Source organism: Pleurodeles waltl, chromosome 4_2, assembly GCF_031143425.1.
Source record: "Pleurodeles waltl isolate 20211129_DDA chromosome 4_2, aPleWal1.hap1.20221129, whole genome shotgun sequence".
Classification (NCBI taxonomy): Eukaryota; Metazoa; Chordata; class Amphibia; order Caudata; family Salamandridae; genus Pleurodeles; species Pleurodeles waltl.
In genome coordinates, this window is record NC_090443.1 from 267,821,646 (window position 1) to 267,835,999 (window position 14,354).

The 14,354-nt window shown below is 41.8% G+C and overlaps 1 protein-coding gene across 1 annotated transcript in view; it reads left to right on the forward strand.

Moving 5' to 3' along the window:
• The window catches only part of CDC73 (cell division cycle 73), a 515,645-nt gene that overhangs the window by 51,665 nt on the left and 449,626 nt on the right, over window positions 1-14,354 (forward strand). The window contains exons 2-6 of the mRNA XM_069231104.1: window positions 1,079-1,184; window positions 3,662-3,731; window positions 8,451-8,513; window positions 8,600-8,652; window positions 13,990-14,078. Coding sequence (XP_069087205.1) covers window positions 1,079-1,184; window positions 3,662-3,731; window positions 8,451-8,513; window positions 8,600-8,652; window positions 13,990-14,078 — 381 coding nt within the window. The remainder of the gene's footprint in view (window positions 1-1,078; window positions 1,185-3,661; window positions 3,732-8,450; window positions 8,514-8,599; window positions 8,653-13,989; window positions 14,079-14,354) is intronic.

Here is a 14,354-nt window from a genome sequence, read left to right on the forward strand (position 1 = left end):
CTCTTGTTCTGAATTTTCAAATGTCAATCTAATTGCTTTTGCTTTACACCTTTCAGCCAAATTCCATCAAGATGCTGTTGTTTTACCTTGAAATCATCCTTCGTGAATTAAGTGCTAAGGAATATTCCTAAAACATGGGTTGATCATGAAGTCCCTCTTTGGTTTGTGTGGTTAAGCATAGAGTTCCTTGTCTGATTCTGTGCATGTCTAGTTGATATACATTTCAGGCTGGCTTGGGTGGATTCTTTTTGGGGTTACTGCAGTGGCAGAGCACTGACCCCCTCTTTTAAGTCTGGAGCAAACCAAGACCTGTTTTTTCTGTGACAAACAATATCATTGTTTATTTGTTTCCAGTGACTGCAACATTTAGAATCAATGAAGTAGTCCTCGTTTTATATGATATATAAAAAAGCATTGGGAAAACTAACAGGCCTGGCTTAAACATGCAAATAAATACACACATTGCAGGAATGCACAGTTGTGCATGTTGGTTTGTATGTTAGCCATATTTGTTTTTGTCAGTCCCCTTCTCTCCATGTGCCCCCTCCAAAAAACCAAACTACTTAGATCAAGCACAGGTTATTTATTTTTATTCTTCATGAATAACTCACACATAAATCTCTACAGTTCTCAGGGAAATGTCCAAAGGGGGAGTTGGTAAATTGTAGCACAGGTGTAGACAAACAGGACAGTAAGGGTGAAGGTGAGTGAAGTGTTTTAGGAGCATGTCTCCCCATAAAAATTGTTAAAAGGTAGACCACAAAATAAATATTGCAATATAGTAAAGTACAGCAACCAATGTCTTTTATCCCTCAGAACATTCATACAATTTTTTTGACTGTATTATCTCTGTGGGATTCCCGCTCTCTGTTGGCCAATGATTGATTTACATGTGCAACAGGTAAAAACAGTTGTGCTCAGGGATTTCTTACTTTTCTTTAAAAACAACTGTATTCCCAACTTCAAAAGTAGGAAGAAAACAATTTCTGCTTCCATCTACAATCTACGTTATAGTTGTGAAGTAAGCTTGACTTGAGATTGAGTACTAACCAAACTTTATCTTTACCACATATTGCAGGACTGGAAAGGAGGGGCAGCCAAGGGAGTATTACAATTTGGATTCCATCTTGTTCCTGTTGAATAATGTGCACCTTTCACATCCTGTTTATGTCAGACGTGCTGCTGTAAGTGACCATAGTTAATTTCTCTTTCCAGAGTTCTAAGTCAGCCTTCTAAATTGTTGTATTCTGGATTAGATGTTCAATAAATTATTATTATATATATATGACCCTAGAGATGCTGGAGGACAATGAAACATATGGTCTTTGTGAGCCCATGCTGAAATATGTTAATAGTGAAGGAGAAAGGCTTAATGTTGATTGTTTTTTGTAAAGCATTGGCTAAAATGTTACTTATAGACCCGAAAATTCTTACGGTTAGAAATGCTTAGAGATTAGATCTGTTAAAACTTGAAACTTTTTAGGCTCCGAAATATAGAGTATTTTAAAAATAGATTGGAGTTTAATGCCATCATCAGTTCTGATAAATTATTTTCAAATGTTCTTGAAACTGGTTGCGGTACATGTACTGTGATCATTGAAGAAGCTCTGGTCAGCCGCATCCACTTTATTTGGGGGTGATAAAACTACTATAATAGTTCACATTGTACCTGAATAATTTAGAGATTGATGTTGTCTATGTGAATAGTCATTATTAGTAATAGCAAAACGTAAAGAGCACTGGGGGCTGATTAATTTGCCCAAACTTCATTAAGGCATTTTGTGTTACGCTAGGGAATAATTGGTTTCAATGAAAATATACACATATGCTCACAATATTCCCTGTTTCCGGAAGGGAAGTACCTTGCTACCTCCACAGACCAGTTCATTTTGAATATCAGAATTATGAAATAAACCTAAAAAATAAATTTTAATACATTATACTTAGTTTTCACTGATGTGTATGCATGAATACAGACAGAAAACATTGTCTCCTTTCTGTATTTATTTTTAAAAGCTGAAAAACACAGATAGTTTGACTTCTTTTGAGTGAGTCTCCATGCCGAGATTGACTTTCATGCCAATATCTCTACATATTGGCAGCATGGGGAGTTACAAAGATCAATGAGATTTGCTTAAATTGCTGAATATCTCAAACAGTATTTGTGCTGCTGTGCTAACCTTTTAATGTAATGTTATTTTATTATTTTTGGCTGCGTGGTGTGCTAAAACCTGTTAGGCATCAGAGTATGAGTTCATGTTAATCTGTTATGTAGATGCAGAAATGAGTTATCTCCTCATCTGTTCACAAAATAACTATGGATAAATACTAACTAGATGGCCAAAAAATAAATCTGGACAAATACAGACATACATTTTCAAAATCTAAATACCATAAGACCAGGAGCCAGAGTTATCCTCAGACATAACTATAATCCTCTGATTAGAAACATACTTTGTCTAGCAGACATGGTAAACGTAAACTCAGTAATACATGTGTACACTGATTAGTTGTAGAAAATACAACCACAAAGACTAATTATTGTATATTTAAATATTTTGATCTTTTAAGAAAACACATGGGTACAGATTCCTGGTATGGCGTACTCTAAAACTATTTATTACCTTAAGGAAAATAAAAGATGGACAACCAGTTTGTAACCTAGCTTCCTCTTATAGGAACAGTCCGTTGACCCTAGGGTTGTCATAAAAGGGCAAAAAATAAATGGTGTTAGACTTTCAAACATCCTGGCGATTTACTCTCTTCTGCTTTGTTACAACAGCATGTAAAGGAGTAAGATTAAATCTGGGGTGCTTCGGATGCCGGCCTTGTAAGCATAGAATTCTGCCCCTGAGCAGTATGTGTCTCACTATCTGCATGAAGATTCTGCTTTTGGTGTTTTTCCTTTGGCATCTGATCAGCTTATATCAGTGGTTCCCAACCTGTGGTCCGGGGACCCCTGGGGGTCCGCGAAGCCTCCTCAGGGGGTCCGCGACTGCTTAGAAAATTAAATAATATTAACAGATTAGATCCCCAGCTTTCAGTATTGACTCATTGGGGGGGTCCCCAAATTCCAATAATGATTCAGTGGGGGTCCCCGGATTCCAGTAATGATAAAGTGGGGGTCCACAGAAGTCAAAAGGTTGGGAACCACTGGCTTATATGGTTTAACAGGTTTGGGGTGGCAGAGGTCGTGTGCAGCCCTTTTGCACAAGACTTAAGGTCTCAATCAACCCTTTGTTTGTTGGATAACTAGTAGAGGGATATTTGGTGTGATTGAGATATGACACAGCTGTGCTTCAACTGGATGAAACATTGTTTTTTTTTTTTTTTTCACACAGACCTACTCATAGGGTTAGCAGAGTGAACTCTTGAATCCACTCTACAGATTACAGTAGGACAAACGTCTTGGGCTGAGGATGCCTTTAGTTTCAATTTGTGAATGCTGTTAAGCTAGCTATTAAAATAAAGAGTCTGTATGCCCATTTTTGAAGTCTGTCTTTTTGATGCTAGCCCTAATTATTTAGACTAGTATCTTCTGTGCATAAATGTCTTCTGATCGCAAGAGTGTATAAGGTGGGGGTTACAAACAAATTTAAAGTTGTGAACAAAAATGATGATTTTTTTATTTACTCGTTTATTTTTCAATTCCATTTTTCAGACTGAGAATATTCCTGTTGTGAGAAGACCGGACAGGAAAGATCTCCTTGCATACCTAAATGGGGAGACTTGTGAGTCAAAGCTTTCCTTTTTCATTTGCTATCTTGATTTATCCACTTTTCTATGTTTTAGTAATCTTCTTATCTGGTGTCCCAAATACAGATAGTAAATTAATGGTATGTCTTTAGAGGCAATACTTGATATTGCTATGTGTAAGCTTATTCAGTGTAATATCAAATATGTTTTTAAATATCTTCTTTATCTTGATTAGTCATCTCAGGGTAGGTGCACAAACTAAAAGCATGTTTTTCTTGGAGGATGATCCTTACCTTGCAGACTTTGCTATGCATTACATTTCATTGAATTCCTATAGCTCTTTCACCAAAATGCTGTAAATGCAAACTAAAAACCGCTGCAGACAATTAATAATTGTACCTTTATTGAGGAGGAATGATAAATGAGAGAAGATGATCCTTCAGGAGGAAGTTCAAATAGTATAGTGTAGAAGTAAACCCTCTAGGGAACTGAAGTGAATTCTGCTGTTTGGGAGCATTTGCTAAGAATGATCAAACATGAGACTGGGCACAGTTAGGATAAGGAAGTGCATGGTCAAATTAAAAGGCAAAAGGAAGAGTGCCAGAGGGAAGAACCTAGAGATGAGGAGTGGAGCATGCCCGTGGACATATTAAAATATGATTCAAAGTAAATTAGGGAATGCACGAATGAAACTGAAGCCATCATGCAGTAATAAGGTGGGAGGTCATAGCGGTAAAAGATGGGCGAGACTGATGTGTTGGGTTGCAGAACTGAGCAGTGAGAGAAAAGAATATAAGATGGGATACAGACGGGAAAGGAGAAGCAGTAGTCAAGATGATAATATTTATAAAGAACCATGGCAACTTGAAAGTTGCAATAGCCCAAACATAGAGGAGCTGTACCTCATGCAAAGTTTGTGCCATAGATAGCAGAGCAACAGAGAGATAGTGGTAATGATGGACTAGGAGAAAACAGTAATGGAAAGGACTAGACGGATTAAGATGTAGGGACTGATGGATCACCCTGGATTGTAGATATGACCAATACATCAGTACAGTGCTAAGAGATGTGCCAAGGGAAATAAAATAAAGATTTAGATGGACAGAATGATCACTTGAGAGAGAGGATGGTTTACACAGGAGCTCTTTTTGAATGTGGAGAAAAGTTATCTGTATATAAATGAGTGATGATCGGTACTGATTGAAAAATAGCAGGAAAAGAGATAGGTGAGGTTTGCTACAGTAAATGAAGGGAGCAGGTTCGAGACAGCAGTCATTGGATTAGCTTTGAAAGGTTAGTGTGAGATTATAAGAAAATAAATTAAGGAAGGACAAAAGTCATGGGTTTGGGAGGGTTTGAAACAGAAAGGAGGTGGAAGAGTGAAGGTTGTAAATTTGAAAGATTATGAAAGAAGCAAAGCAGAATTTGTGAAGAGAGATTAGATTAGATTGTGCCGGTAGTGGGAAGCGATAGGTTGAGAGCAGGCAGCATGTGCCAAAATGGGTGCACAAACTGTTGGTAAAATTTAGACTGATCTTTTCATTATCTATCAAGGAGAAAATAGCATTGTGATGATAGTTACAGTGAAGGTACAGACAAAGGTATCCCCTTTGTGTTTTCTCTTCACAAGTTCACCTAAGTGAGGTGTGCTCAAGAAGTAAGTACAGCTACTCTCCTGATGTAAGCATGGCCAGGTGGAGTGGGTGAGGTGTTGCTGCCTTTGATGTAGAGCAGCAGTTCTTAACCTGTGGTCTAGGGACCCCTGAGTGTCCACAAAGCCTGCTCAAGGCATCCAATACTGCTTAGAAAATTAAATTTTAACAGAATAACAATGTATATATAAAAGAAGCAAAATTGAAAATTTTAAAACGTTCTGTAATTGTGAAATAATTTAAAATTGGAGTTTAAGTTTAGTATCTGCAGATTGATTCCGGGGAGGCAGTGCAAGTGCATCAAACCAAATACTGTGTGGACGATGAGTGGTCTCAATTGAATTTAGACGATCTCCAACCTTTCCATTAAAACTTTATTTTTTTGTATTTCTTTTGGAATTAAATATGTAATCTTTTGTGTTTTTATTTGATGAATTCTTGTTTCTCTTTTTTTCTGTATTGTTTTGTGCTTCAAATCATCGGAAAAACTTAGCCGGGATCCCTGGCTTCTAGTAATGACTGTTGGTGGGAGGGGCCTTGATTCTAGTAATAATTCAGTGCGGGACCCTGGGATCTAGGAATGATTAAGTTGGGGGGTCCACAGAAGTCAAAAGGTTGAGATTGCTGATTTTAGAGAGTGACATCCAGTCCAGCTAGGATCAAAAGCCTCCACATACTTTACACTTCTCTATCTGTATGTAATAAGCCCTAAGTGTCAGTTGCAGAATCTTCTAAATATGAGGTGCCTTCTGATCAGAGGTATGTTGCCTCTGACACACTGTTTCTCTGATTTAGTGCTCTCTGCTTCCACATCATCTTGAAAAATTCAGATTTGACTTCCTGGTCAAAGTTTTTAAATATGGCCAATACACATTCATATTCCTCAACTCTGGAATCACTGACCACACAAAATAAAAAGGTAAAGTCATGTGTTAGTATTAAAAAGACTGACTTTGCACCAGCCATGACAGCTTTTACATCGATCCAGCCATCAACCTAAACTGATCGTCTGGAGTCAAGCTCTACGGCTAAAATGTGCTATATTTATTAGTGTTGAATTTGTAGTGGAATTGTAGTACACAGAGATGGAGCAAAAGCCTACTTGATCTTAAAGGCTTTGGAAGTATTGTCCTACGTACTACTTTGGACTATTAAGGCACAACATGAGCATTGACAAAGAGCAGTTTTCTTGAAAGCAGTCTTAAGCCAGATGATAAGATGATTTGTACAGTTAATTTATAGGGTTGTGTCACAGTAAATATCACTTTCTTGCTACATACCCACATTATTTATTTAGAGACATGCAGCTCCTTTCGGTTTATTGTTCACTGGCTACCTCCACAATAGCCAGAAAGATTGTGTTTCAGACACCACCAAGAACGAAAGCAGTAGAATCCGGGTCAGATGAAGCACACTAAGCGACATTAGCAAAGCAATTTTGTAGCCAAAATTACATTTTTTGGGAAATAAAAAAGTTGCACCTTGATATTTATTAAGCAAAGTTTTTTTTTTTTTTTTTTTTTTTTACGGCATGTTTTTTTATTAACTACGCATGAATTAAAGACATTTGAATTTGTATACTGCACTACATAACATCCGACCTTGTTCGTTATTCTGGTCGCTATGACCCTGTGTTATTACTTAACCTCCCCGTCACACCACAAAAACAAATCAAGCCTAAAGTTTAATGAAAGCATATCATGTGCATCTTTACAGCAAATGCCCGATGCAAAGGAAATGCTACAGCACTCATGTTAAGGTATTTAAGAAGCAGTGTTAGATTCTAGAATTTCAGAGACTTTAACCTCTGCAAAGGAAAGATCAGTTTTTAAAACTGTTAGAATCTCAGTGTGGTGGACTGTTACTGTACTTGTGGAATTACCTATATACCAGAAGTAGAGAGCCATATTAATAACATGCTTTTCAGGGGCACACCCATGTTGAGCCTAGATGTTGCTGAGCTGTTACAAAAGATTAGGAATGAAGTAGATATCTGAAAGGGAACTGCAAGGAATAGTTTCTGCAACAACATATGGTGTTTTGATGTGCACCTTTGCTGTAAAAGTAGGACACATTTAAAATCCTGTACATGCATGAGGCAAACCAGCAGCTGCTTGTACGGTGCTTGGTGTGATGTTTAATTCACTAGAACCACTGAAGCACCCAACGTTACGTTCCTTAGAAGCAGAGGTAATGGCACCTCCACAAGACGCTTTTTCCTTGGGTGGTTAAAAGCCACCGGTCTTGATTGATTAGTATCCTTTGGGTTTCAGTACTCCCCTTCATTCTCAGGATTATGGGGATCTAGGTTGCTTCATGACCTCTATGATTGTCAGTGGTGGAACTTCTTTTGGTTATTAGTCTTGTGCCTTTTTAGCTTCTGGATTCGATGGAACCTCTTTCATAGCAAGAGGGACTAGTCTATCACTCCTGCCTTTTCTCTCTCATTATAGGTGTCTACTACTGGAGATCCTTATTTAAGACCATCTTCGAATATAATCACGATCACCCACATCTGTAACATGAAACAGCATATAAGACCCTGAAAACAATCTTAATCTTCCTCAAAAATGGATAGGGCATAATCACTTTCTGTGCAGTGCAAACCTAGACAAATCCCTGCAGTAAATATTTAGGGTTATAGTAAACCTGTGACAGTAACTTGTTTTTGCCATTGTCTAAAATGTGTACAATTAAAAAGTTCATAGCATAACATACACCCCTCCCCTGGCCCTGCCAGTAGCTGCAGACAGTCCTTGCTGGTAGTCATTACACTACGCTACCATTCTTGTTTGTATTCCATTGAATACATGAATGGCTGTTCTAGGCGAAGAGCATCTGCCTATGTAAAAGGTTCCAAATTAGATTTATTTTAGGGCTACGGCATGCTAGATGATCCCGGATAGTATGGCAGTTAAGCTTTGCTCATTTCAGTTCTTAGGATTGCTGGATTCTGATGTCTTCACAGGCAGCCCCACAAACTTTGCATCTGGTTTTCTTTAGCCCACAAGTGTCAGACCACTAACACACACTCTCAGGCCTGTGCTTTGCGTAGAACCACCACACATTCGTTTGTCTAATTGCCATGTTTATTGTCTTTAGCAACATCTTCGAGCATTGACAGAAGTGCTCCACTTGAAATTGGGCTGCAACGATCAACACAAGGTAAATTACATATAGTTTTTAAAAAAGCTTTATGAATAACAATTGCTAGTTGGGAAACTCATCTGATTTATTTCCTTTTCTTCCAGTTAAAAGGGCAGCTGATGAAACATTAGCTGAAGCAAAAAAACCCAGAGTAGAGGTAAGGTTGTGAGTCCTAGCACATTCAGTAACATGTTTGTGTATCAGTTTATTCTGAATTCACCACGGAAGAACAATGGAAATTCTATTTTGTCTGTGTCCCTTTAAAATAGAACTTTAAAATTGAGGAACGACACTGTCATTAATTTTAAAATTTGTATTTCTTCTTGCCTTGTTGTTGTTGAAGAGCCCTGATGCCCCTAAGTCTCCTCACACTGATCATTTTGGTGGCAGATGGTATTTATGATCAAGGCTTCTTCGAAGACTGCAGGTTCTTTAGGAAATTACTCATCTATCAGTTTAATACTCACAGATATTTTCTAATTTTGCTCTGGTAATATGGTCACCTATTTCACAATCCAGCTCTTTATCTGGACATCCTGGAAGCCCCAAATCAAATATACTGATTTATACTTATAATTCTTTTGGAGTTGTAGGATGTGATAATTCTTTCCTTACACTGACAGATGAATTATACATTCCAATCCCTTTCTGTTGCATAGGGTGACACACTCTAAAACAAATATAAGGATTAACTATAAAGCGACTTGATATTTAAAAAGGCATGTTTCTTGCACATCGTCTCTTTACTACAATTAAAAAGAAAAGAGGCAACAACAAATGCCTTAATACTTTGAATGCAGCAAGGTTACAGTGATCCACTACATTGTAGATAGTAATCTCCACAGCTGTTGAGGTAAATTTACAGATTACACACTCTACAATAGGGAGACAAGGGAGCCTGGGCTTATTGAGTGAGTACCAGAGTATCAACAATAATGAACCCTCTCCCAATAGCATTACCTTAGGAGGAGAAGAACAGACCCAAACAATCAAAAAGGCGTGCACAGCGCAAGAGGCAAAGCATACTAGGCAAGAGACATTCCTCTGTTGGAGTCTGATGTTCTTGGAGAATGTGGGGGAGAAACTAAGGATGAGTGAGGGGGAGAGGGTAGATGACAGGATTCCCAACCAAAAGGCGAGGGTCAATCGAAAAGCTGAAGGGCTTCAAGTCTAGATGGTGTGAAGCATGTCAATTCCAAATGGGAAAAATATTGTAGGAAAGGTTGCCAAATACAGGTATATTTCCCCTCTGTATGGGTTGTTTTGTAGGATAATAACTCAGTGGCAAGGACTTGCCACAGACGTGTGAACCATGCGGTTGTGGAGGGAGCAGTGGGTTGTTCCCAATGTAGTGCAATAAGCTGTTTGACCACTCCCAACATATGGTAGATCAAGTGCCACTCAGCAAGAGTCATTGCCTGTAAGGATTAGGGTTGAATACCAAGTGGCACAGTCTCGTAGCATTCTGGAATCGGGTAGCCTATTGTCCCCTTAATATGACTAAGAATTTATTTCCAGAAGGTGGTAATGCCTACACATGACCACCACACAGTCAGTGTACGAGTGGCTCCCTGGGCACTGGAGGGGGTCACGGCCCAGCGATGAAGCTGACAGTATTGTAGTCTAGTGGACTTGGGTAGGCAAAAAGGCATGTTTCTTAAATGGAGAAAATGATCCAAAATCTATTCAGTGGTTCTTGTGGCTCATCAATACAATGTCAGTTGAAATCAAGCGCTGGAACTTACATTTCTGATGGATACAACTACCTGTGGATTCCTCACCTAATGAATACTCCCATGGCGCCAGCATTCAACGGAAATCTTCTTACTAGTCTCTGCACGAGGACGTCACTCTAGCCCACGCGACGCCGTCTGACGTCATACAGGCAATAAGAGGTCCTCGACGACGTGCGGACGTCAGTTCCCTTTTTTCCGTGCATTCGAAACGGTTATCTTCGAGGGAGCAACTGTTACTTTTTTGGTTACAGTGTATTTTTGCTGCATAGTCTTTCGCTGTGGTAATAATGTCGCAGAGAAAGTCTGGATTTAAGACTTGTTGTGAGTGTGGAGGCAAGATGTCGGTGACGGATCCTCATTCCGATTGCCTTTGGTGTTTGAGCTCCGACCACGACGTCTCGACTTGTGATTCATGCCAGCACATGAATCCAAAGGCCCTCAAGGAACGTGAGGCGAAGCTGTTTATGGCTAAATCGAAGGAGAAGCATCACAAGAAGGCTTCTTCTCCAAGACATCGGCGTCATCGAGACTCCCGGCGCCGTAGAGAATCTCGGCGTCATTCGAAGGAGACTCGTTCCAGGTCTTCGGATCGGCGCCGAAGGACATGGGAGATCAGTCCTACGGTTACGCCGCATCCTTCGACGCCGTTGCCCTCTCCGGCGTCTCCGACTTCACCTGGACAGGCGTCGGTGATTGAGGTATTGGAGCCTCAGGTGTTTTCTCCGGCGCAGACGCCGAGGCCGGCGTCGGGGTCGCCTCCGAGACAGGCACCTCAGTATCTGGCTTTTCCCACCCCTGGAGCCGATAGTTCTGCATTCTTGAATGCGATGTATGCCATCTTCCAACAGATGGCTCCAGGGGGTGCTCCGGCTGGGCCTTTGGCCTTTTCTTTGGGTGATCCTGCGCCTCTTCGGCCGGCACCCTTTATGCCCTTTCTCCCTTTTGGGAACGTGGGCTCGGCGCCAGTGTCGGCGCCGGTGGCCGCTCCGGTGGCTTCAGAAGGATTGGCCCCGGGGATTTCCATCCCGTCGACGTCGAAGTCGGGATTTCGGCCTGTGACTCCGGTGGGTCCATCTGCTTCAGCTGCTCTTTTGTCGGCGCCGAAGTTACCTGTGGCGCCGGACGCGGCGTCGGTGGCTTCTGAAGATCGGCGCCGATCTTCGACTTCGGCGGAGGCATTGTCGACTCCGCGTATTGAACAGCGACTTCATTCCAGGAGACGTGCTCTCCGTGTATTAGAAGAGCAGGAGTACCAACGAGCCCTGGAGGAAGGAGAGCTAGAGGACTCGGGTGATGGGCTGCGTGGACTGGAGTCGGCCAGTGGGCTGGACACTTCCCCTGAGTGGGATCTTTCGTCCCCGGGGGAGTATACTGAGGAGGATGCTTCCTTTCATGCAGTGGTACGGAAGGCAGCTAGTTTTTTGGACCTGCCTTTGCCGGTGGTGGAGGCTAAACAAAACCTTTTAACAGAGGTGCTATATCCGGCCTCAGCTGCGGCGGAGCCTCTGTTGCCATTTAATGACGCTCTGCTGGATCCGGTGATAGAGGTGTGGAAGAGGCCGGCTTCTTCCCCAGCAGTTCACAGAGCCGTGGCCAGGAGGTATCGGGCGGCTCCGACTGACCCTGGGTTTCTATCTAGGCACCCTACGCCGGAGAGCTTGGTGGTGCAGGCCTCCTGTTCAGCCAAGTCAGCGCCTGGTTCTTTCCCGACTGTGCCTGGGGACAGAGATTCAAAGAAGCTAGAGGCGCAGGCGAATAATTTTTTTTCGTCCTGCAGTCTGGCGTTAAAAGCCACCAATGCAACCTGTATCCTGGGGAGGTATATTCATGCTCTGATGGATGACATTTCCTCATCGTTTACAGAGCTTCCCCAGGGTCTTTTGGATCTTGTCTCAAATGCCCAGGCTGCTGCGACCCAGATTATCCAGACGGGACTGGATACCACCGACTCGGTAGCCAGAGCAATGGGCACAACTGTGGTGGCAAGGAGACCGGCCTGGCTCCGTAACTCGGGCTTTTCTGCAGATGTACAGTCCACATTGTTGGATCTCTCGTTTGATGGGGACAAACTGTTTGGAGCCAAGGCTGATTCGGCCTTGGAACGTTTTAAGGAAAGCAGGGCCACGGCTAAGTCGTTAGGGCTCCAAGCTCCTTCTTCCACGGCCTCTTTCAGATTTTTCAGGAGGTTTCGTGGATTTGGGCGTGGCTCTTCCTCCTCTTCCTTTCGGGGAAGATATCAGCAACCTGCCTCTTCCCATCCCTATAGATCTTTCAGGGGGAGAGGTAGGGTCCGCACCAGAGGAGCCTCTCAGCAGCACTCTGCCTCTTCCTCATCCTCTGGCGGGGTGCAGCAGGGGAAGCAGCCTTAGGCTTCCACCATTTCCCACTCACTCCTCTCCTGTAGGGGGAAGATTACAGCATTTTCTCACCAAATGGAAGACTGTTACAACGGACACTTGGGTTCTCAGTATTGTGGGAAAAGGCTACACCCTTCCCTTTCGGGAGTTCCCGCCCCGCCCTTCTTATTGTTCAGAAGAACACCTCCTGTTACTAGAACAGGAGGTACAAGCCCTCCTTTCCAAGGGCGTGGTGGAGTTGGTCCCAGAGCAGGAAAGGGGTCGAGGATGTTACTCAAGGTATTTCCTGATTCCCAAGAAGGATGGTCGTTTGAGACCAATTCTGGACCTGAGGATCTTGAATTGGTTCCTCAAGCAGGAAAAATTCAAGATGCTGACCCTAGCACAGGTGCTTTTGGCGTTGAACAAGGAAGACTGGATGGTGTCTGTCGACTTGCAGGATGCTTACTTTCATATCCCGATACTCAAGTCACACAGGAAGTATCTCCGGCTTGTGGTGGGATCGCAACACTATCAGTTTGCGGTCCTTCCGTTTGGTCTTACTTCAGCACCTCGAGTCTTCACGAAGGTGATGTCGGTGGTTGCGGCAGAACTCAGAAGGAAGGGGATAGCAGTATTCCCTTACTTGGACGACTGGTTGATCAAAGCCAAGTCCCCGGAGCTTGTGTCGCATCATCTGCAGTCAACAACCCAGTTGTTGTTCGACCTGGGTTTTTCGGTGATCCTAGAACCAGACAAAAAATTGGCACCCTTTTTCAGAATTATGCTTTAAATCTGAAAGCCTATAATGTTGATAGTCCTAATGGGGTTGAAAGGCACAGCTTTATGCCCGTTTATGTGCTCTTTCAGTGACAAAATACCAAGAAAAAGAAGCAAAACATATCCATATAAGGTACCGAAGGATCCAGTTATTTAGGACTCTTCCCCTGTGCCCTGGAGATTTATGCTTCTAAAACACTATTTGGCACATTGTATGGAATGAATGTTGGTCATGTGGTTTATGAAGAGGAGGTGTATCTGACATACCTGTCACCTCCAATTTAATTTTGTGTACTGAAAGGAAAGCCAATGTTAATGAGATTATGTGGTCTGTTGTGTCCAATACCATAGTCAGGATAAAGGGTTTATTTACAGTTTAAAGTATTCTATTGGTTCAAATGAAAATCCTATATTTATTATTCAAAAACATTTCCAGCCCTCATCGATTTAATGAGTAAACTGTCCATTATGATGGAATATCATCACATATGTCATTTTTCATTCCTACGTGATATGTCTACTAGAGATGGTTGTTGATAACTTCCACATGTATAGTATCTCTCTTAAACTGATATATTACCTGAAGGTTGTATCTGCCATCTCCCTTCCACCGTCTGAAGTATACCTTTGTGTTGGGTTTAGGATGAAGAGTGTGTGCGTCTTGACAAGGCCCGTTTGGCCGCTCGGCTGGAAGGTCATAAAGAAGGCATTGTGCAGACTGGGCAGATTAGGTAAGTGTAAATTGAATTTATTCCAGTTTACAAAGAGATTCTTCTTTTTGTGTATGAAATAAGCACATAACTAACAGAAGTAGTTTACCAATATGGTCCAATGTCCAGCACTCTCCTTGTTGAGTAACACCCATAGTCCCCAAAGGAGGGATAGACCACTATTCGAAGTTTGAACCCCCTGTACCTCACTGTCAGTATTCTTGTAGAAAAAGATTAAGTAGGTCTACCCATAAATAAATCGATGCCGAATCCTTTATCTATTCTTTTGAATTGTAA